Source organism: Gopherus evgoodei, chromosome 22 (assembly GCF_007399415.2).
Source record: "Gopherus evgoodei ecotype Sinaloan lineage chromosome 22, rGopEvg1_v1.p, whole genome shotgun sequence".
Taxonomy (NCBI): Eukaryota; Metazoa; Chordata; order Testudines; family Testudinidae; genus Gopherus; species Gopherus evgoodei.
The window spans coordinates 12,624,155-12,646,647 of NC_044343.1; the positions used below are offsets into that span (position 1 = coordinate 12,624,155).

Genomic DNA, 22,493 nt, shown 5'->3' on the forward strand with positions numbered 1-22,493 from the left:
CAGGGCAAGGCGCCAGGCGCGCCTGAGTTCTAATCCAGGCTTTGCAACTGACTCACTGTCCTTGTGTGAGTCCCTTTGCCTCGGTTTCCCCATCTGTAACTCACGGCTGATGCTTCCCTCCCTAGCAGGAACGTGGCGGCTTAAGTCTGCCTGGGCAGGGCTCTGAAATCTCTGGCTGGAAAAGGCCACAAAAGAGTTAAAAAATAAAGACTAAATCTACTCCCACTGAAGTCAAAGAGCAGCTGTGTCAGTGGGAGCAGGATCGGGCCCTGTTTCTACAAAAGCAGCACCCTGCAAGCTGGCCTGTTTCCCCAGATCTCGTGGGCTCTATAAAACGGGGTTGGACATGGCCCAAGGACAGGATCTCCTGCCAGATTCCTGGCCGGAAATGCCACGAGAACAGCCTTTCTGTGGTATTTCAGCACGGCTGTCTCCAAGCCCAGCAGCGCAAATGAAAAACAACAGAGGAGAAGTTAACCAAACTTTTGCTGAACATCAGGAACGGGCCGGTTTGAGTTTGAGGCACAGGGTGGCCCAACCTATTCTCCCATCCCCAGTTGTTCGGTGCTGTAATGAACTGGCTAGGGTGTGTGTGTGTTTGTGCATCGCTGCCCTCTCCTGGATGGAACCGGAGGTGCTCAGTGTGTGCCATATGCCCTATACTGGTGTCTGGTGCCTGAGATCATCCTTTAGCTCCAGTGGCATGGCTTCAGGAGCTGGGCTTTCAGAGCAGGAGGTGCTGAGTTCTCTCTCTGCTCTTGAGGAGGATCCAGCTAGCAGTTGGTCCCAGCTGTGAAGTCCTGTCTGGGAGGTGGGGGGATGGGTTCCTGGGGCCAGGCATTGGTGTGTTCTCACCTGCAGCTCCTGCTGTGATTGTTCAGGTCTAAAGAGAGACAAGGCAGTAGCTGGTGGAGCAGGCTGGGCTCAGAGCTATACTTCTGCTGGGAGGGAATGCAAGCTCAGCGGGGCCAGGCCACAGCCAGCAAAGGAGGAGCTGCTCTGGGAGGCGAGTTTGGTGTTCGCTGGCTCAGAGCAGCATGGCTGGGCTGGGCTGTCTGCTACCCTCAGACCTAGAGGCCTTGACAAGATGGGGCCCTGCTGTGCTGGGCGTGGCACAGACACAGTGAGAGACAGGCCTGCTCCAGAGAGCTGACGGTCCAGCTAGAGAGCTCAGGCAAAGATAGGAGGGGAAACTGAGGCACGGAGGGGGGCAGGGATGTGCCCAGGCTCATCCAGCAGGTCAGTAGCAGAGTCAGGAATAGATCCAGGGCTCCGGTCTCCCCTACCAATGCTCATCTTTCCCTCTGTTCTCTTCTGCACTGCCTCTGCACAGCCCCGCAATGCACGGCCTAAACCATGCCTGTGTGGCTGTCTCTCTTGCCCATCTGTATTTACACTGTGAGCTCTTTGGGGCAGGGACTGTCCTTCTATTCAATCTTTGTACAGTGTTTAGTGCAGTGGGGACCTGGGCCAGGGTGGGGCTCCAGGCGCTACTGTAATACGCCTAATAGCTAATGTACAGTGCCTAGCGCAGTGGGGACCTGGGCCAGGGTGGGGCTCCAGACGCTACCGTAATACACCTAATAGCTAATGTACAGTGCCTCGCGCAGTGGGGACCTGGGCCAGGGTGGGGCTCCAGGCGCTACCGTAATACACCTAATAGCTAATGTACAGTGCCTTGTGCAGTGGGGACCTGGGCCAGGGTGGGGCTCCAGGCGCTACCGTAATACACCTAATAGCTAATGTACAGTGTCTAGCGCAGTGGGGACCTGGGCCAGGGTGGGGCTCCAGGTGCTATCGTAATACACCTAATAGCTAATGTACAGTGCCTAGCGCAGTGGGTACCCGGGCCATGGCTGGAGCTGCTAAACACGACAGGGATACAAATAATATCTTAACTCCACTTTTTATCTCCCTAGCTATTGCACCAAACCAAGCTGTCACTGCCCCTCCCTTGCCCGAGGAGCCGGGGTTTGCTTAGGGATTGTAACCACCCCCTGGGGTGTCACGCAGCCCAGCCCCGCAGGAGAAGGCCATCCAGTGGATAGGCTCAGGCCAATCACGGCGCCTGCCCAGCTGTTTGCGCATCCCCCTGGAACAGCTGTATTTACGGCACATGAATTGGTCCCTTGTCCGGCCTGGCCACTAAGGCAGATTAATGATATGTGACATCTTTGTGCAGTGGAGATAATCTGGCGGGGGGCGGGGGGGGGAAAGTTGTCCGAGTGGCTGATCGGATTTCAGGAGCTGCCCCAGCAGATCCCTGCTTAATCCCGGCGCAAAAATCAGCCTTTTGGGGCCATGGGGCTTCTTCCCTGGACCAGCCACCAGTGGAAGGGGATAGGGAGTCAGCAGCAGCCCATGAACAGAAACTGCAGCAGAAACTGGAGCTGGGACCCTTCTTAATAAGCAATGGGGCGCTCTGGGAGAACAAGGGCCCCAGAAATGTGGGTATGGGGGAGTTTGAAGGAAACTCCTCTAGGCAGGGTTGTTTCTTCCAGTGTTCCCGTGGGTTTGTGGACAGGGTCCCGATCCTAACTGGGCCCCTGGGCACTGCTGTATTAGATCTAGCACTCAGAGAGCTGGAGCAGGATGGAACCGTCACCTCTGCAGTGTTGACACCCCGTTTGGGATTTTGCTGGGGCTTGGCCAGATCCCCAGAAGGAGTTTGTTCATAGTGAAAAAAGAAAATCTTTGTGTGTCAGAGCAGGAGGGGCCACACAGGGGGCTTGTATCAGATCTTCAGAGTCGAGATATATTGACAGCGTTGGGGCAGGCGGGAGCACAGAGCTGGGATAGCGGGGCTGTGAGTCGGGAGTGAGGGGCACCGGCTGAGCTGTGGAGGGACCCCAGGGCTGGGCTAGCAGTGGGCTGTGGGTCAGGAGTGAGGGGCACTGGCAGAGCTGTGGAGGAAGCCCAGGGCTGGGCTAGCAGGGGGTTGTGGGTTGGGAGTGAGGGGCACTGGCAGAGCTGTGGAGGAAGCCCAGGGCTGGGCTAGCAGGGGGCTGTGGGTTGGGAGTGAGGGGCACTGGCAGAGCTGTGGGGGAAGCCCAGGGCTGGGCTAGCAGGGGGCTGTGGGTCAGGAGTGAGGGGCACCGGCTGAGCTGTTGGGGAAGCCCAGGGCTGGGCTAGCAGGGGACTGTGAGTCGGGAGTGAGGGGCACCGGCTGAGCTGTGGGGGAAGCCCAGGGCTGGGCTAGCAGGGGGCTGTGGGTTGGGAGTGAGGGGCACTGGCAGAGCTGTGGGGGAAGCCCAGGGCTGGGCTAGCAGGGGGCTGTGGGTTGGGAGTGAGGGGCACTGGCTGAGCTGTGGGGGAAGCCCAGGGCTGGGCTAGCAGGGGGCTGTGGGTTGGGAGTGAGGGGCACTGGCAGAGCTGTGGAGGAAGCCCAGGGCTGGGCTAGCAGGGGGCTGTGGGTTGGGAGTGAGGGGCACTGGCTGAGCTGTGGGTGAAGCCCAGGGCTGGGCTAGCAGGGGGCTGTGGGTCAGGAGTGAGGGGCACTGGCTGAGCTGTGGGGGAAGCCCAGGGCTGGGCTAGCAGGGGGCTGTGGGTTGGGAGTGAGGGGCACTGGCAGAGCTGTGGGGGAAGCCCAGGGCTGGGCTAGCAGGGGGCTGTGGGTTGGGAGTGAGGGGCACTGGCTGAGCTGTGGGTGAAGCCCAGGGCTGGGCTAGCAGGGGGCTGTGGGTCAGGAGTGAGGGGCACTGGCTGAGCTGTGGGGGAAGCCCAGGGCTGGGCTAGCAGGGGGCTCTGGGTCGGGAGTGAGGGGCACTGGCAGAGCTGTGGAGGTAGCCCAGGGCTGGGCTAGCAGGGGGCTGTGGGTTGGGAGTGAGGGGCACTGGCAGAGCTGTGGGGGAAGCCCAGGGCTGGGCTAGCAGGGGGCTCTGGGTCGGGAGTGAGGGGCACCGGCAGAGCTTGGAAAGAGCTTGCCCTGCCCCTGTCTGCATTGCCCAATGGTTCCTCCCCCACTGCTTTTCCCCAGGGCATCCCCTCCCTCCCCCCGGCCTCGTCACAGCGACCTGCCATTGCTGAGGAAAGTGGAGGGGGGTCCCCCCTGGATCCCATCTCTGCTGCTCCTTCAGCCCTCAAGGGTGGGCACTGGAGAGCCAGGTGAGGGGCAGCCCAGCAAGCAGGGCATGGCCTAGACAGCTTCCCCCTTCCCCTCGGCTGCCCCTGCTGCCAGGCCAGAGGGGGCTGCTGTCTCCACCTCCTCCCAGCCCTGCCAGGCCAGGTCTGGGGCAAGGCTGGGGACCCCTGTGCTCTGGGGGCAATGGGGCAGCTCCTTCGCCCGCCTGGGTTGGCCTGGGGTCAGCTGATGGGCAGCGCAGTGCCTATGTTAGCCCCTGTGCCTGGCGCTGCAGAGGGGCACTGCTGCCCAAGGGGGTTGGGAACCGGCCCTGGGGCCTCTGGGGCAGAGTGGGTCGCGGTACCTGGATGCTGTCCCCAGGGAGCAGGGTGTGGTGGCCTGGCTGTGAAATGAGCCCGCTGGGCTTCAGTCCAGCTCCCTCCTGCGCAGGGGTCCCACAAAGCCCACCTCCCTAACTGGCCCCTTCTCAGGGCCCTGAAGGCTCAAACGGGCCATGGAGTCGTGGGCAGGGCTGCAGGGCTGTGCCACTGAGCCCTGGGTACCAGGTCCAGGCTCTCGCCAGAGTGCCGGGGCGGGGGTCACAGCCTTGCTGAGGGGGATACAGTTATGAAGAGAGCCTGGCAGCACGGGGGCTGGGACGGGACACATGGTGAGCTCAGCCCCTCTTGCCAGTGCCCCCCAATGTCCATCTCGGAGGAGCATGGCAGGCCCATGTCCTCCAGCCTCCTGGGTCTTCATTAGACACTCACCCACCACCACCACCACCGCTAGGGCAAGGGGCCTAGCAACAGTCAACCCTCTGCCAGGCTGGACGGTCAGAGGGAAAAACTCGGCCCGCCGAGCCCGGCGTAGAGAAACGCAGCTGCAAACAGAGGTGCCCTGCGTGTGAGCAGGGATGCCTCTGAGTGTGTGAGGAGAAGGGCCCGCAGTGGGTGCATATGGAGAGGTGCCCATTGTGGGTGTGTAAGGAAAGGTGCCCATGCTGTGTGTGAGAGGAGGGGATGCCTGCAGTGGGTGTGTAAGGAGTGGTGCCCATGGAGGGTGTGTGAGGAGAGGTGCCCATTGTTGGTATGTGAGGAGAGGTGCCCATGGTGGATGTGTAAGGAGGTGCCCATGGTGGGCGTGTAAGAAGAGGTGCCCATGGTGGGTGTGTGAGGAGAGGTGCCCATGGTGAGTATGTGAGGAGAGGTGCCCATGGTGAGTGTGTAAGGAGGTGCCCATGGTGGGCGTGTAAGAAGAGGTGCCCATGGTGGGTGTGTGCAGAGAGGTGCCCATGGAGGGCGTGTAAGAAGAGGTGCCGATGGTGGGTGTGTAAGGAGGTGCCCATGGTGGGTGTGTGCAGAGAGGTGCCCATGGAGGGTGTGTAAGGGGAGGTGCCCATGGTGGGTGTGTGAGGAGAGGTGCCCATGGTGAGTATGTGAGGAGAGGTGCCCATGGTGGGTGTGTAAGGAGGTGCCCATGGTGGGTGTGTAAGAAGAGGTGCCCATGGTGGGTGTGTGCGGAGAGGTGCCCATGGAGGGCGTGTAAGAAGAGGTGCCGATGGTGGGTGTGTAAGGAGGTCCCCATGGTGGGTGTGTAAGGGAAGGTGCCCATGGTGGGTGTGAGAGGAGGTGCCCGTGCTTCGAGAGGGGCCCTGCAGATACCGGTCAGAGCTCCCCTTGGCAGCTCGAGTCCCCTCCACTTTCCCTGTCCACTGGGTTCTGGCTCGTTTTCCCTCCCTGCCTCGGAGCTGCGAGTGCCTGGTGCAGGATGCGCCCGGCACCCTGCGGCAGGCTAGGGGCAAACCAGGGTTGCCCAGAGGATTCAGGGGGCCTGGGGCAAAGCAATTTTGGGGTCCCTTCCATAAAAAAAGAGTTGCAATACTATAGAATTCTTGTGGGGGGCCCTGCAGGACCTGGGGCAAATTGCCCCACTCCCCCCCCCCCGGGTGGCCCTGGCGCAGACTGGCGTGTGCGTGTATCGTTGGGAGGGGGCATTCCTTGAGGAGCGAGCAGCCTGGTGCTGGGACACCCCGCCAGGAGCCCTGGGTGGAGAAGGGATCAACCCAGGCCGGCCGGGGTCACGGCAGTGGTTTGAGACACCAGCCAGCCCGGGCCAAGGGTTGTTTTTGGAACTGGTGGCTGCTTTTTTCGGCTCCTGTCTTGCTTTGCCTTGACCTTCTTCCCTGATGGGAGCCGCAGCCCGGCTGCCGGGGATTAGCGGCTGCTGCCAATTGATCCGGCAGCCTGGCGGTGCTGGGGGCCTGCGGGGATCCGGGCCTCCCTCCTCTTTTGCAGCTACACTCCCGCAGGGTGCCACGGACAGACGGACGGGAGCAGCTGTCCAGAGTCTTGGGCCCAGCTTCCCTAGCACCCCCAGGGCTTGGCCTCGGGCTCCCACTCTCCTGCCGCCTTCTGCTGCCCACCCCAAGTTGGATGGGCCGCACACGGAGAGCCACCACGGGTGGTACCGTGAGCTTCACTCTCCGTCCTGAGCTGGCAGCCGGTCTGGTCAGTCGCCACCTAGCTCTGGCAATGGGGCACGGTTGGGGCATCAGGTTGTTGCCACTAGGCACCGCTGTCCTGGGATGCCCTGAGCCACTGGGGCTTGACGGGGCGAAGGGAGGTTGAAAGTGAAACTGTGAATCTGCAGCAGGGGTGTGAGGGATGGGCTCTCTGGGACTGGGGACAGCTGGGTCAGTGCCAGGGTGAGCCAGGATCTGGGGTCCCTGGCTGTGGGCACAGCTGGGTCAGTGCCAGGGTGAGCCACGGTGGGGGGTCCCTGGCTGTGGGCACAGCTGGGTCAGTGCCAGGATGAGCCACGGTGGGGGGTCCCTGGCTGTGGGCACAGCTGGGTCAGTGCCAGGGTGAGCCATGGTGGGGGGTCCCTGGTCTGGGACTAGCTGATCATGCCGTGGGGTCGCTTAGGGCAGGTCACTTGGCCTGGGGACAGCAGGATCTGCTCCAGCTCAGACAGGCTCTCTCCGCGTGCAGCCCTGGACTATCCCCACTGGGGTCCCAGATTCCCCGTCTCTCCAGCCACACTCCCCAGCCAGTGAACCCCCAGCCCCCAGCTCTGTGCACAGCAAGATGCAGCCTGGGCTCGCACTGCTGATGGGAACCTAGTCCTGCCCCTGGGCCTGTGCTGCCCGTGCCGAGCAGAGCGCTGGCTCCCGCCCTGCACCCAACACAACCCTGGGCGGGGATGGGCCGAATGGCTCCTTGTCCATCGTCTCGGTGGCTCTGGCACTGAGGCACTTGGCTTGCAGTTAGAAAGACGCTTTTTTGGTCTTGCTGCCCTGGCTCCCTGTTCGATTTCTATTTGTGTTTTTTTCATTGCCCACCCCAGGCACAGTCAGCCAGGGATCTGAGAGCACAGCTGGGCTTCCCCCTTCACCAGTCATCGCTGGTCAGAGGGGTCTGCTGGTTCCTTCCTGCCCTGGGGGACCCCCTGTAGCCTTCCAATTCTGTGCTTGGAACGACTGGGGCTGGAACCAGGGGTGCTGGGGGTCTGCTGCGCTCCCCCCGCCCCGAATCAGAGAATATCAGGGTTGGAAGGGACCTCAGGAGGTATCTAGTCCAACCCCCTGCTCAAAGCAGGACCAAACCCCAACTAAATCATCCCAGCCAGGGCTTTGTCTAGCCTGACCTTAAAAACCTCTAAGGAAGGAGATTCCACCACCTCCCTAGGGAACCCTTTCCAGTGCTTAACCACCCTCCCAGTGAAATAGTGTTTCCTAATGTCCAGCCTAAACCTCCCCCACTGCAACTTGACACCATTGCTCCTTGTTCTGTCATCTGCCACAAGGGAGAACAGCCGAGCTTCATCCTCTTTGGAACCCCCTTCACGTGGTTGAAGCTGCCATCAAATCCCCCCTCACTCTTCTCTTCTGCAGACTAAACAATCCCAGTTCCCTCAGCCTCTTCTCGTAAGTCATGTGCTCCAGCCCCCTGATCATTTTTGTTGCCCTCTGCTGGACTCTCTCCAATTTGTCCACATCCCTTCTGTAGTGGGGGGCCCAAAACTGGACACAATGCTCCAGGTGTGGCCTCACCAGTGCCAAATAGAGGGGGAAAATCACTTCCCTCGATCTGCTGGCAGGTAGTTATAACAAACATTGAATACATGGTTTCTAGCCAGCACCCCTGCTTGGGACACCCGCTTCTTGTGGCCATGGCCGTGGGCAGCAGGATCTGCGGATGACGCCCCAGGAGGAGCGGACTCCAGCCCTTTCTCCCTTTGCTGGGGTAGCTGGGCAGGAATCCAAAGCCAGTAAAGCTGCGTTAGTCACCCAGCCCAGGACACCCCCGGGAGGCGGAGGGTGACGGGAGGAAAGGGCTGATTTTTACAAACACTCATTTTTCAGAGCAGAACCACAGTCCAAAGAAAAATAATTTTTCACCGGCTTTCCAAATTCTTGGGCAAAACTGCTGCTTCTCACAGTTCTTGTGTTTTCTTAAAAGCTGCAGGGCCAAATCCTGGCCTTCTCTTATGCCGCCGTAACTCTGCCGCTCGCCGTCGAGCCGCCCCCCGCTTTACGCCGGGCCGGCGAGGGAAGGATCTCACCCCCGAGTGAGTGAGAAGGAGCAGCTCCAGTTGTGGTTAGCACCCTCCTGCCATGCGATCGTGCTGAGCGGAGATTCTGCTCTGCAGAGCGACGCAAGGAAAACATTTCCGAAGTGCTGCCAGCGCAGAGCGGGCTTGGCGCGCGGGGCTTTTCCTGATGCAATCCCAATTAGCCTTAATCGGAGCCAGATTCAAAGCAGTGAACGCGCCCATAACGTCCGGGAGGTCTGGCATGAAGAACCCGCTGCCTCTTGGGTTTCAGCTCAGTTCTAAATCAGGGAGGGGAGGGTGGATTTTTCCTTCCTTCGCGCACACACAAAGGCGGCTGGGAACCTGGCTTGGGTGTTTTTTAATGGCAGGTGGTCCTGCTCCAGTGCTCCTTTTCCCGCTCCGGCGGAAGAGTCCTAGCACCTAGTAACCACCTTCTGGCACTTCCCCCCGAGCCACGGAACGGGGAAATTGGGGATGGAGGGGACGTGCTTTCCTTGGTTTCGTTCTTGGACGGACTCTCTGGGAAACACTAGCCAAGTGGAAAAAGACCATCAGAGCGTGACTCACTCGCTGGAGCGGGGGCTGGGGCAGAAGTGGGGTGAATCTGGGGCGTTCCCTGGATGGGCCTGCTGGTCACACGGCCGCTGGTCTGGGAAAGGGGACACTGGGCCTGGAGCCCTGTGCAGGGGCTGGCACATGTTCCCTGGCAGGCTGGCACATGGGCTCACAGTCATGCCCAGGCACTGCAGGTGGGCACAGAGACCCAGCCTGGGTGCCTCCAATCACAGAATCTGATTCACCTTGGGCTCAAGAATCCAGTCTGCCAGCTCCTCCTCGCCTGGCACTGGGCACAGGTTTCATCAGAGGCTGGCATACGCCTGGCACGGCCGTGGGGCAAGCTGAGCCTGGGGTGCTGGGCCACCGGGCTGAGAGGGGAGGGGAGGGGAGGGGGTTCGTTACTGTGGCTACAGCACATTAGGCAGCACCTCCCCCTCTATTAGCTCCATTACACCTGGAATTGGAGCCTCTAGTCGCTGGCCGCTGGTGATCCAACCCCAGCCCCGCTCGCCACAGCGCCTGGCAACGCAGGTTCCTGCTGTGCTGGCTGTGGTGTGTGTGTGTGGGGGATTTAGACTTTCCTCACCCCCACCCCCCCAGGCCTAAATCTGGTGTAAGCTACAGGGTGACTCCAAAGAAGACAGAGGGTCCCCCAGGCCCATGGCAGGAGCAGGCCCAAAGGGGGGAAGAGGAGCTCCCGGCTGGGCAGCAAAGGGTCTGAGCTCATAGCAGGCAACCCCATCACGCTGGGGGACATGCCCCGACCCCCTGGCAATGCCCTCGCTGCCAGGCCGAGCCTGGCCGGGATCACCCATTTGTGTCTATTAAACAGAGAGGATGATGAACGTGCAGTAATTCACTTTATCAAACAGCTGCAGCAAAATTTCCCAGGTGGGATCCCCAAGACGCCAGTTCCACCCCCACCCCCACCTCTTCACGCCCCCCAGGGACTAGCCTGGCCCTGCTAGGACGCACACACACTGGGAGGAGAGCTCAGGACTCCAGACCCCTGACTCTCCTCCCAAAGCTGGAAACAGAACCCAGGAGTCCTGGTTCCCAGCCTGCTTGCTCTGCTCTAAGCACTGGACACTGCTCCCCCTGTATCCAGCAGTCCTAAGTCCCACAAGACCAGTGGTTAGAGTAGTAGGAAGGCAGACTAGGACTCCTGGGTTCTATTCCCAGTTCTGTCAGAGAACTCAGGAGTCCTGTCTCTTGGTCCCCAAGCTCTAACCGCTAGATTCCTCCTCCTTTTCCATACCTGGGAAGGGAACCCAGGAGTCCTGATGCCCAGCTCCTCCCCCAATACTAGGCTGTGTTCCCACGGGCCCTACAGAATCCCCCTGTGCACGGTGCCCCCCATGGTCCCGCCTGTCTGTCCTGATGGCCCGATCTGTCTGCTTGCTCCTGCAGGATGAGTTCCACCCGTTCATCGAGGCGCTGCTCCCCCACGTCCGGGCCTTCGCCTACACCTGGTTCAACCTGCAGGCCCGCAAGCGCAAGTACTTCAAGAAGCACGAGAAGAGGATGACGAAGGACGAGGAGAGGGCGGTGAAGGACGAGCTGCTGAACGAGAAGCCTGAAGTCAAGCAGAAGTGGGCGTCCCGGCTGCTGGCCAAGCTACGCAAGGACATCCGGCCCGAGTTCCGGGAGGACTTTGTGCTCTCCATCACAGGCAAGAAGCCCTCATGCTGCGTCCTCTCTAACCCCGACCAGAAGGGCAAGATGCGGCGCATCGACTGCCTGCGCCAGGCCGACAAGGTGTGGCGCTTGGACCTGGTCATGGTGATCCTCTTCAAGGGTATCCCGCTGGAGAGCACGGATGGGGAGCGGCTGGTCAAGGCCGCCCAGTGCACCAACCCCATCCTGTGCGTCCAGCCCCACCACATCAGCGTCTCCGTCAAGGAGCTCGACCTCTACCTGGCCTACTTCGTCCGCGAGAGAGGTAGGTGCCACCCGCAGCTCCCCCAGAGCCAGGTTTGCATTGCACTGCTGCCTGGCATTGCAGGAGGGCACGGGGCTGTGGCCAGAGTCCCTCCCCAGCGGGCAGGAGTCCAGGCCCGGGCCTTCCCTGTTTGGGGGACTTTGACCCGCAAAGATAAACCTGGGAACCAACTTGCCCCAAATTCTCTGCCTCAGGGACCAGTGAGTGCCCCAGCCACCCAACTCCCTGCCAGCTGCCAGGATCTCAGCCCCTCCCCACTCCCACCAAATGCCCCCAACCCTGCTCCTTTTCCTGGGCTCTCCCAAAATGTAAGCCTGGACTCTGATCCCGTTTCTGTAAATGCCAGCCTGAGTGTGCCATCTCCTGCCCGTCTGGAGTGGATCCTGGCTGTCGGGTGGTTTTGTCCTTGGTGAGTTGCCAGAGGTGACTGCATGTCAGTGGTGGGGCGGGGACAGGGCAGTTGTGTGCAGTCGGAATACAGCATGTTCCTCCCTGCGGGATCTAGGCACCCACTCACCGTCGCGCCATCTCTGGGTGCTCCCCAGCCAACAGCAAGGGTAGCCCCCCTCTGCGGGATTTGTTCTCTCGAGGGGCCATGTGACTGTGGGGTGCATTGAAGGGTGGGGTAGGCGGCCTGGCAACGCAGGGGCAGCCTCTACCCAGTGCATCTCAGGGGGCGGGGGTGCTGCCTGGGTGCCCGGGGGCAGGGATCCCGGCCTCGGCAGGGCTGCAATGAATGCCCAGAAGGGCAGGTGCTGAGCGGCGTGGGGGCAGCCAGAGGGACTGGGCCTGTGAGCATGGCTGGGAATGTGGGCCAGCAGGTGAAATGCCAGGGGAAAGTCAGCCCAGCACCGCCTGGGCAGTGAGAGCGGAGACAGAGCTAGGGATGAGGAGACAGCGTGCTGTCACGGGCAAGGCTGGCTCCATGCACAGAGGCACTGGTTAGAACTGGGAGGTGATGCCCCCATAGGAAGCTCTGCAGGAATATCAGCCTCTGTTCTGCCCCAGAGACGCTGCAGGGAGCTCCGAAGTCGAGGGCTCCATGTCACAGTTCATGCCACGGTTTCAGGGCTGGCTGCTGAGTCAGGGCCCCTGGATTTCCAGCTCCCCTGATTTGCAGAGGCGCCGAGTGCCGAGAAAATACCGGCCTAAAACCATAGGGTGCAATAATCCCCATTGACTGCTGTGGCCAGGATCCCCCAAAGCTCAGCCAGGGGCCCGTGGTGATAAATCCCCCGGAATGAGTCTGGGGTAGAAGCGGCTCTGGACTGCGAGCGACGGGCGGGGCTGGTTCTGGCTGTGAGAGCTCTGCTGAGGCTGCAGAACCAGCTCCCGAGGGAGGGGACGGGGCTGCAGCGCCCGCCTGCTTTCCCTGACAGCGAGGGGCTGCGTGGGTTTTTTCCTCGGCTTTAGCACCTAGGATCCAAGGCTGGGTTTCTCCCTGGTCCCTGGCCATGCAGCAGTGGCCTGTGGCTGTGCTGGGGTCGGGAGGATACTGTTGGTATTTCTGACGGTAGCACCCCTAGGCTTACTACGACTAAGCCCCGGGTCCTCCCGAGTATTTGGGCACCTCACTTCCATTGATTCCAATGGAAAGACCTTTGAGGAGCTGGACCTACGGGATGGCTCTGCCCTTAAGAGCTCCCAGTCTAAATAGACAAAACACGGGAGGGGAAACTGAGGCACAGCACAGGGACGTGACTTGCCCGAGGTGTCACTGCAGGTTCGTGTCAGAGCTGGGTGTCCTACTCTAGAGCCTTAGCCACATGTGTGTCAGAGAAGGTTTAGCTGGTGTGTGAAGCAGGAGTTCAGGTCTGTTGCTATCCCTCGCTGGTACCCCGGCTCTCTGACAGACCCTGTCCAGCACAGGACATTTGGGGCCTTGGTCTCGCTGGCTGGCTCTCTGTGATTCCGCCTCCGGATTGTGCCCATTGCTTGTGCATTCTCCCTTCATCTCTGGGGTCCCGCTAGAGCCCTCTCCCCACCCTCAGCACCCGCTCAGGCCATGTGCTGATCCCAGAGCCCGGAGCGTGACCCGCCCTGCCCGGCACGGACGGGGACAGAGCAAGGGACTGTATCGGCAAAAGGAAAGTAGAGTTTCCCCTCCGGCTGCTGTGTGGCTGGGATCTGGGGAGGTTTGCTGCAGTCAAGGCCACTGCTTGATTCCAAGACCTTAATGCACACGCGCTGCAGAAGGAGATTTAGCCCCAGCCCTGGGAGCATCTGACCCCTGTCTGGGATCCCACTCAGAGCCCAGCACAATCCCAGACAGATGGGAGGGAGGGTCTGGGTGGCACTGGGGGTGGGAGCGTGGGACCAGAGCCCGGAAAATGGGGCTGACACTGCAGTGGGAATGTGGGTGCAGCAAAACACAGGACTCGGGACCTGGCTGCACCCAGAGAAGTTCAGTGCCTCAGCCTGGGATTGGTCCTTGCAGTGGATTGGTAGATACTGGTTTCTGCCTGAGGCAGAGACCCTGGCCCTTCCGTTCCCAGGCCAAGCTGCTTTCACTCTAGGCGGATGCCACAGGCTCGGGACTAGAGGGGCCAGGCCATGCCCCAGGGAGCTCATTTGGAACAAGCCAGGCAGGAGAGGACTTTGCTGCAGGGATCACCTCCACCCGAGAACTCTGCTGGGCTCGGGCAGGCCTCGCCCCGAATCGCCCCTCCCCAGCGAACCGCAGATGGGAGAGCTCCTGCCCCCAGCCCCCACTCTCAGCCGCCTGCCCAGGCCCAAGGGCAGATACAGACCCAACTGGGCATTTCAGTGGCTGCCGTTCCATCAAAGGGGACCTGACAAGGCCATAAATCATGCGAGGAGCAGACCGTACGCTGGGGAAATCGGAGATGTTTGAGTTGTTAGGTGCTTTCCCCTCCCCCGCCAGGCTGGTGCTCCTGCAGCCAAGCCAGCTGGCTGGGGATGGCAGGTCGTGGGGATGGCGAGGGGTCGGGGCGCCGTCCTGGGAGCAGGGCAAACCCTGTTGCTGCTCCCCATCGCGTGCCTGAATACTGGGGGGCTGCCAGGCTCTGGGGCCAGGTGTCTGTGCCGACTGGATTCTGCTTTTCTCCTGGGTAGGAGTCCCAGGGGCTGGTGGGAGCCCCCACTGGGCTGAGATTAATCTTTGGTGGATTCGCTGTGGAGGCTGCTGGACACAGACAGGCCTTGTGGTTCTCTCTGGCTCCCCACCGGGTCTCTCCTGGAAGGGGTCAGCCGCCTACTCTGCAGCAGCCCAGAGCGGGGTGTGAAGTCAGCCTGTGTCGTCATATTCACACGCTGGGCTCGGCTGGGGCAGCCAGTCGAATCTCACACCCTGCCTCTGGAGGGCACCGCCAGGCACCGCGGTGACTGGTATCGAGCATGGCTGCTTCTCTCTGCCGGGGCTGGGGGTGGATTCGGCATACCAGGGGGGTGCTGTGCTCCGGAGGTGGAGTATGGAGAGGTGCTTGGGGAGCCTGTGGGGAATGCAGAGAGAGCAGCTGGAAGGGATGGGACTGCGCCACCCCAATACAACAAATGTGGGGTGCAAATCTCCCTCCCTCCCATGCATCTCTGCCTCCCCAGCACAAACCCTGCTGCAGTGCAGGGGGCACCCCGGGGAGCTCCAAAGAGCCCCTCTCCGGAGCAGAAAGAGGAAACCTCTGACTTCACCCTCCTCCCTAGAGCCGTAGCAGGGCAGGCCAGGGAAGGCTCAGCTCTGAAGTGTGCCCTGGGGCAGGGGCGTTGGGGAGGCCCCTGGGACCTGGTACAAGCCAGCCCAGGCCTGGGGAGAGATGGGCACCAGCATTGTGCTCAGCGCCGCCTCCCTCCGCGGCTCCCACAGCACCGAGGAGCTGGGAGCGTGAGGGAAACGGGTGGGGAAGGAGCCAGACCAGAATGTCTAATAAAGGGGGGGTCCCTGTGTTTGCAGGGACCCTGAGGTGCTGGGGGGGACCTTGGCTCGGATCTGCCCTCCGTGACCCTGGTGTCAATCTGGAGTCACCCCAGGCAGGCGGGAGCTGGGCCTGCCAGCGCCCAGCCTCCTGCACACCGAGCTGCCCCAGCCGAGTGGCCTGGCCAGGACGGTGCCCCCGGGGTAGGACTGAGCAGCCCCTGGGGTGGCTCTGCTCTCCCATGGGTGCTGCGGTAGCACCCAGGGGTCCAGGCAGGCTGTATTCGGGCCTGCCAGCGCCCAGCCTCCTGCACACCGAGTTGCCCCAGCCGCATGGCCTGGCCAGGGCGGTGCCCCCGGGGCAGGACCTGAGCAGCCCCCGGGGCGGCTCTGCTCTCCCATGGGTGCTGCGGTAGCACCCAGGGGTCCAGGCAGGCTGTATTCGGGCCTGCCAGTGCCCAGCCTCCTGCACACTGAGCTGCCCCAGCCGCGTGGCCTGGCCAGGGCGGTGCCCCCGGGGCAGGACTGAGCAGCCTGCGGGGCGGCTCTGCTCTCCCATGGGTGCTGCGGTAGCACCCAGGGGCCCAGGCAGGGTGGGGGACCCATCTGGGAGACCCTGCCCCCCCCCGAGGAGATGGGGGGGCTGCTCCGAGCTGGGGGGCACCTCCCCCACTGCCTCCGACCTTGACCCCAGACGTCTGGGTCCCCAGGCAGCCGGAGTCACGTGACCCGCCCGGCTGGCTGGCGGCGCTCAGCTGATAAGGCTCCGGAGCTGTCACTGGCCCCGGCCGCCTCTTAAGGTGGCGCCGCGTCCCCACTTAAGGCAGAACGGAGCCGGCCCGTGTGTGATCGGCGGGTTGGGGGGGGGGCGGAGGGGGGAGACCGGGCTGAGGTGTTCTGCGATCAAAGAGAAACAAGGAAGGGTTTGATGGTTGTGATGGAAACCCCTGGATCTCACTGACGCCACCAGGTGTGAATCCAGAGTCACTCTGCTGCCTTACATGGAGTCACTCCAGATTTACACCACTGCAGTTGAGATCTGAAATTGGGCTTTCTGGCCTTGATCCTGCAGGGGGAAATGAACCAGCCTAGCCCCTAGGGAACATTTCCGTGTAGCCATTATTATCCCGGAATAGTTATTGCTGTAAATTCACACCCTACCTTCATCCGAATTAGCTTTCAGGTGTAGACAAGCTGTTATGCTAGACCAGTGGGAGGGTGCCTGTCACGGAGTCCCCGGGCGATGCTCTGGAGCTGCTCCCCACAAATCCAGACAGGACTTTGGGGAGCCTCCTCTCCCTTGGAGCAGACTGTCTGCAGGGCAAGAAGCTCACACGGCTTCACCTCCTGGGTCTGACCTTGGAGCATTCAGCATCCTCTGCCCCTTCTGCGCTTCCCCCAGCGAGTCCGCCCAGCGGGGTCCTGGGGAAGCCAGAGGGTCCTGCACCCCCACTTCGCAGTCAGACGTGACTCTCAGCCAGCCAGTGACACAGAGGTTTATTCGATGACGGGAACAGGGTCTAAAACAGAGCTTGTAGGTACAGAGAACCAGACCCCTCGGCCGGGTCCATTCTGGGGGGCAGTGAGCCAGACCCCCCCGTCTGCCCTCACTCCTCGTCCCCAGCCAGCTCCCAACTGAAACCCCCTCCCAGCCCCTCCTCTCTGCTCAGCCCCTTTCCCAGGCCAGAAGGTCACCTGACCTCTTTGTTCACCTTTAGCCATCCCCTTGCAGGGGGGGAAGGGCCCTGGCCATTTGTTGCCTGGAGACAGAGTGTTGGCCATTTATGCTCACTGGAGACTTAAGAAACGCGTAGGGGAAACTGAGGCACCCACATAGTATTCAGAGGAAACATTAAGAACAGTCTCACTTCGTCACAGATGGGAAGCTGAGACAGGAAGTGACTTGCCAATGGACCCCAGCAGGTCGGTGGCAGAGCCAGGAATAGAGCCTAGGGGTCTTGGGGCCCAGCCTGGACTCTGGTCAGCAGGCCTAGCCCCTGGACTACTCACCTGTGTAAAGTTAAGTGTGTGTGTCTGTGCATGCAGGATTGGGACCGATCCCCCCTTTGTCTCCCTGGGGAGCCAGGTTCCTCTGGCCTCACTGAGCCAGCAGTGCCGGTATGAGGAGAAAGGGGCTCCTGGGTGCTGGGTATGGAAATTATTTATCAGCTTGTTAGATCTGTCAAGGGCAGGGATATAACCCCTGCCAGGGAGCCGGGCTGAGCAAACTGGGACAGCAGCTGATCTCTGGGCCCTTGTCAGCCGCGGTTCCCCACTGGACCTCAGAGCACTGTGTCACCAGGATGTGGCGAGCGGAGCCTCAGGACCCGCTCAGAGGTGGAGGCGTGTCATTGCCCCTCCTCCACGAGACAGGTGGGGAAAGTGAGGCATGGACCTGTTAAGAGCCTCGTCCAAAGTGCGGGGGGGAGGGGGCCCTAAGGCTGAGGCCAGCGTTCTCTTTACGGCTCCACAAAGTCCTCCTGGGGGCGCTGGCTGGGGTCAGTGATGTGGATTTGGGGCCATTTGACCAGGGGCTTCCTAAGATACAGCCCCGCAGACATCTGTGTTCCTGGGCAGCGGCCCCTTCTTCCAGGGCAGCCCCTGCAGAGAGAGAAAGAAACCCCGTTCTGGGGGGGGGCCCGAGTTCTCCGCTGCAGTCCGCCCCCTCCCCAAGCCCAGAGCAGGATTGTCCCCCTGTGTCTTCCCAGGGCTCCAGCATGGGGAACAAAAGTGGCCCTTGGAGCCTCTGTGGAGGGCAAGCAGGTGACGCGGTGCTGCTTGGCCTTTCACTGCTGTATCAGCCTGTTCCACCAGGCCGGTGTCCCACCTTGTGCCACTCTCCCAGCTCACCTAGACTCCTGTTCCACGGGCCACTGCTCTGTCCAGGCCAGGCTGCCACCTCCACACGTAGAGCCACATCCTGAGCCCAGCTCCTGCCTGCCAGCAGCAGCCCCCGCCTCAGGGCACCTGGGCCTTCTCCTTTGTAGACCTTAAAGCACTTTACAAACAGGTCATAGTCTTTGTCCCCATTGCACAGATGGGGAAATCAAGGCACAGGGAGGAGAAGTGACTTTCCCCAGGTCACCCAGCAGGCCACGCCAGGGATAGAACCCCTGTCTCCTGAGCCCCAGGCCAGGGCTCTAGCCACTAGACCATGCTGCCTCAGTAAAAGATGACTCCCAACCATCTCAACGTGTGATGCAGCTGGTCTGTACTTTGGAGGGGGTGAGGGGCGAGAGCCTTCTAGCTGATGCTGTGAACCCTGAGTTATGGGCACAGCTATGGGAGGAGTCCAGGGAGGGAGAAGCTTGGGGTCAGGAGCATTGGCCGGCCCAGGGGCGTATTATCTCTGGCCGCATCTCTGGGACTCATTGAATTTCCTGTAATGCAACATGTCTGGATGAGCCTCCTGCAGTGGTGAGTTCCACAGCTCAGCCCAGTCAGGATGGGCTCTGAACTCCTTCCCCTGCCCATTCGCCTGGTCTTCCTGGGTCTGTGTGGGGGGACGGCCCAGCCATCATGCGCCACTTGCCTGCCCGGCCCCCCCGCCTGCCGGCACTGCCAGCTCTCAGCTGCTTCGGTTCTGTGGAGTCGGCCCCTCCCCTCTGCCCCATAGCCAGCCCTTCACACAGCCCTTCCCGTCTGCCCCATAGCCAGCCCCTTACATGGCCCTTTCCCTCTGCCCCATAGCCAGCTTCTCACACGACCCCTCCCCTCTGCCCCATAGCCAGCTGCTCACATGACCCCTCCCCTCTGCCCCATAGTCAGCCGTTCACACGCCCCCTCCGCTCTGCCCCATAGTCAGCCGTTCACACGCCCCACTCCGCCCCATAGCCAGCCACTCACATGCCCCCTCCCCTCTATCCCACAGCCAGCCCCTCACATGCCCCCTCCCCTCTGCCCCATAGCCAGCCCCTCACACACCCCCCTCCGCCCCATAGCCAGCCACTAACATGCCTCCCTCTGCCCCATAGCCAGCCCCTCACACCCCCCCCCCCCGTGCTCCCAGCATGGCAGAGATGGACTCACCCCCCTGGGCTCTTGCTCAGGCCTAGCCCCTAGCCTGTCTCTGTCTCACTTGCACTTCCTCGCAGTCCCCTTTCGCTCCCACCCGCCCCCCAGGCCAGGTGACCCAGGCTGATCCCATCACTGCCCACAGGCAGCCCCCCCGAAATGTGGCACCCCCAGAGAGCGACCGATGGGGAGAGAATGGGAGTCCAGGCCCCAGCCCCCCGGCCTCCCTCTCCTTGGGGGAGAATTGAGCCCGTGGCTAAGCCGTGCAGAGGCTGGACATTTCGCCCCCACCCCAGCTCCTGTGGCAGCGAAAGGGTTAAGGCCGGGTGAGGGCTCGCTAACCTGGCGCCTCCCTGGTCCCCGTTATCAGCTGGGAGCAGCCTGTGGCTCCCCCCTTCCCCCCGCTGCACCGATAATGGACTGAGCCCAGCGCTGGGCCTGCACCTTCTCCACCCCTTCCACCCACCCCGGGATCCTTTGCCCCCCCAGCCCCTCCCCAGCCCCCCAGTCCCCATCTCTCTCCCAGCCCCTCTCCCGGCAGTGGCTCTGCCTTATGGGAGGGGGCTGATCTGGCTCCATCCTTTTCCAGAGTCTGGGGAGGATCCCGGGGGGCTCACTCCACCTTTAGGGATCCACGAGGAGGCTGAATTGGGGATCAGTTCCCCACTGCCCCTCTCCGTGCCCTGCGGTGCCCAGCATGGCTCCAGGGCTGTGGGAAGGTCCCAGTGCCCCAATTCAGACCTACTCCCCCCCACTGTGTTCCCCACACAGCTCCTCTGGGCCCTCCCACCAGGGACCCCTGTGTGCCCATCACACTTTGTTGTCTTGAGCCCCCAGCCTGGCCTCATCCCCTCCCTGCCACGGCCATAGCGCTGGCCTTCGAGGGTCTGGGAGCAGTGACCAGTCCTTGAGGAAGCCCCCAGCGGGCAGGATTGTCCCCATTTTACAGAAGGGGAAATCAAGGCACGGATAGACTCAACCCAGGCCCCATCTCCAGGCGCCCCTGGGGCCTCAGGAAAGTTTGGATCCAGGCTTCACCACGTTAATGAGGTGACTTGTCTGAGGTTACAGAGAGTCGATGGCAGAACCATAGAGGGACCTTTTGGTCCTTTGCCCCATGGCTCCCTGCCCTGACCACTAGACCCCACTGCCCTCCCAGAGCTGGGGAGAGAACCCAGGCATCCGGGCTCCCTGCTCTAAGCCATCCTGCCCCTGCCCCTGCCCCTGCAGGTGGAGCTGGCAGCAGAGGCTGAGATGCCACCTCCCCCTTTGTTTTACAGCCGCCGAGGTGGGGAGGGGGATGGGAGGGTCCGTTTCTGTCCCCTGTTACTGGGGGTGGGGGAACGTTCGCCAGGTGAAGACAGGCCCTTATTGTGTGGGGCAGCCCCCCAGCGGCACCCAGCCCTAGCACTCCTCCGCCCCACCCCTCACGGGGGCTGTTTGCTTGAGGCCAAGGAGAGAGGCAAGAGCCTTGGCCAGAGCTTTAAAGGCCTGGCTGGGCCGCGGCGGGGAGCAGGCCGGACGCCAGCCAGGCTGGGCACAGCTACAGCGTCCCCTGGCCCCAGCGCCCAGGCACAACCTGCGGAGTCGCCCTCCTTTCCTGGCACGAAGCCCTGGGCCCCCGGCTCGCCCAGCGAGGTGTTGGCGAGTGGGGAGCCCCCAGTGAGTCCGAAATGCCCCCAGACACCTCCTCCCCAGCGTGGGAACTGCCCTGGCTCGGATAACGTACCGCGGGCAGGGCTCCCTGCCTCTGGACAGCTGCAGTTACCCCAGGGGAAGACCCTGGGTGCCCCCAGACTGGGGTCGCAGAGGATCCCCCAGGGCACAGCCCCACCCATGTTCCCCAGCCCGCTGTGCCCTGGGGGCGCTGGCTCAGCCCCTAGTGTGGGGTGATCTGACTGCGCCCTTCTGATGAACTGGGAAAGTTCTTAATGTTTTCTCTGAATACTGTGTTGGTGCCTCAGTGTCCCCATGGCAGTTCTTAAGTATCTGGCAGAGCAAAGGGCCAGTGCCCCTAAATGCCTGACACTCTGTCTCCTAACAACTGATGGCCTGGGCCCCTCCCCTGCAAAGGTGCCAGCTGAAGGTGTTGGAGACAAAGGGATCAGGTGACCTCCTGGCCCGGGAAAGGGGCTGAGCAGAGAGGAGGGGTTGGGGGGGGGGGTTAGTCTGGAACTGGCTGGGGATGAGGAATGAAGTGTAGACGGGGGGGGTCTGGCTCACTGCCCCCCAGAATGGACCCGGCCGAGGGGTCCAGTTCGCTGTACCTACAAGCTCTGTTTTAGACCCTGTTCCTGTCATCGAATAAACCTCTGTGTTACTGGCTGGCTGAGAGTCACGTCTGACTGCAAAGTGGGGGTGCAGGACCCTGTGGCTTCCCCAGGACCCCACCTGGGCGGGCTCGCTGTGGGAAGCGCACAGAGGGGCAGAGGATGCTGAATGCTCCAAGGAGAGACCCAGGAGGTGAAGACGTGTGAGCTTCTTGCCCTGCAGACAGTCTGCTCCAAGGGAGAGGAGGCTCCCCAAGGTCCTGCCTGGCTTGGTGGGGAGCAGTTCCAGAGCATCGCCCGGGGACTCTGTGACAGCCCTGTCATACAGGGTGAGAGCGCGGGGCCAGGCGGCCAAGGGCCGGTGCCTAGGGGGGTAGGGGACGTGCCAAGGGGGTGGGGGAGCCCCGTGATGCGCTGCCTCTGAGGGTGGTTGGAAAGGCTGGACCCCAGCTGCTAACAGGCTGGTCAGCGCCATGCTTGAGGGAGCTCAGCCGGGACCCCCCAGGGCTTCTCACGGGCTCCCTGCTGAGGCGCTGGAGCTTCGGGGTGCTGGGCAGAGCTGCCCAGGGAGGCAGAACCCCCCCTTGCTGGTGCCAGGCTCGGGAGAGCACAGGCCATGCGGGATTAGTCCTGGGAACAGTTTGTCCAAGGAGCAATCACTGCCATCAATCAGCAAGGGTGTGTGGGATCCGGGGCTGGGGTGCTGGGGGCTGCAGGTTGGGAGTGAGGGGCACCGGCAGAGCTGTGGGGGAGCCCAGGGCTGGGCTAGGAGGGGGCTGCAGGTTGGGGGTGAGGGGCACCGGCAGAGCTGTGGGGGAGCCCAGGGCTGGGCTAGCAGGGGCTGTGGGTCAGGACTGAGTGCTGGGAGCTGCCTGCTTTCTCCTTTTCCCCCTGTGATGCAGTAGGGAGGGGGGTGGATTGACCTGGGAAATTCATCTAGTTTTACTGGGACTGTCTGCATGGGGGAGGGGAGAGCAGGGGGTGACTTTAGGTGAGGGACGGTACCTGAGCCAGGAGGGGGGTGGGGGGAGTTGACACCTTTGCCTGGGAAACTGGACAAAGGGAGGGGGAGAGAAGGGGGGGAGCCTGCTGGGGTGGGGGTTGGTTCAGTTTTGGGCTGGCTGGGAAGAGGCAGGGAACCCCAAGTCTGGGGTCTAAGCTCCTTGCCCCCCAGAGGGACCTGGCTGGGGGGTCCCGGTTGTACCTACAAGCCCTGCTTGGGAC

At 62.0% G+C, this 22,493-nt stretch overlaps 1 protein-coding gene across 10 annotated transcripts in view; it reads left to right on the top strand.

Annotated features, from left to right (window-relative positions):
* Positions 1–22,493, top strand: part of NFIC (nuclear factor I C) — a 153,145-nt gene that overhangs the window by 38,449 nt on the left and 92,203 nt on the right. For all 10 annotated transcript variants that reach the window (XM_030540747.1, XM_030540740.1, XM_030540741.1 and 7 more), the window contains one exon: positions 10,586–11,117. In XM_030540747.1, coding sequence (XP_030396607.1) covers positions 10,586–11,117 — 532 coding nt within the window. The remainder of the gene's footprint in view (positions 1–10,585; positions 11,118–22,493) is intronic.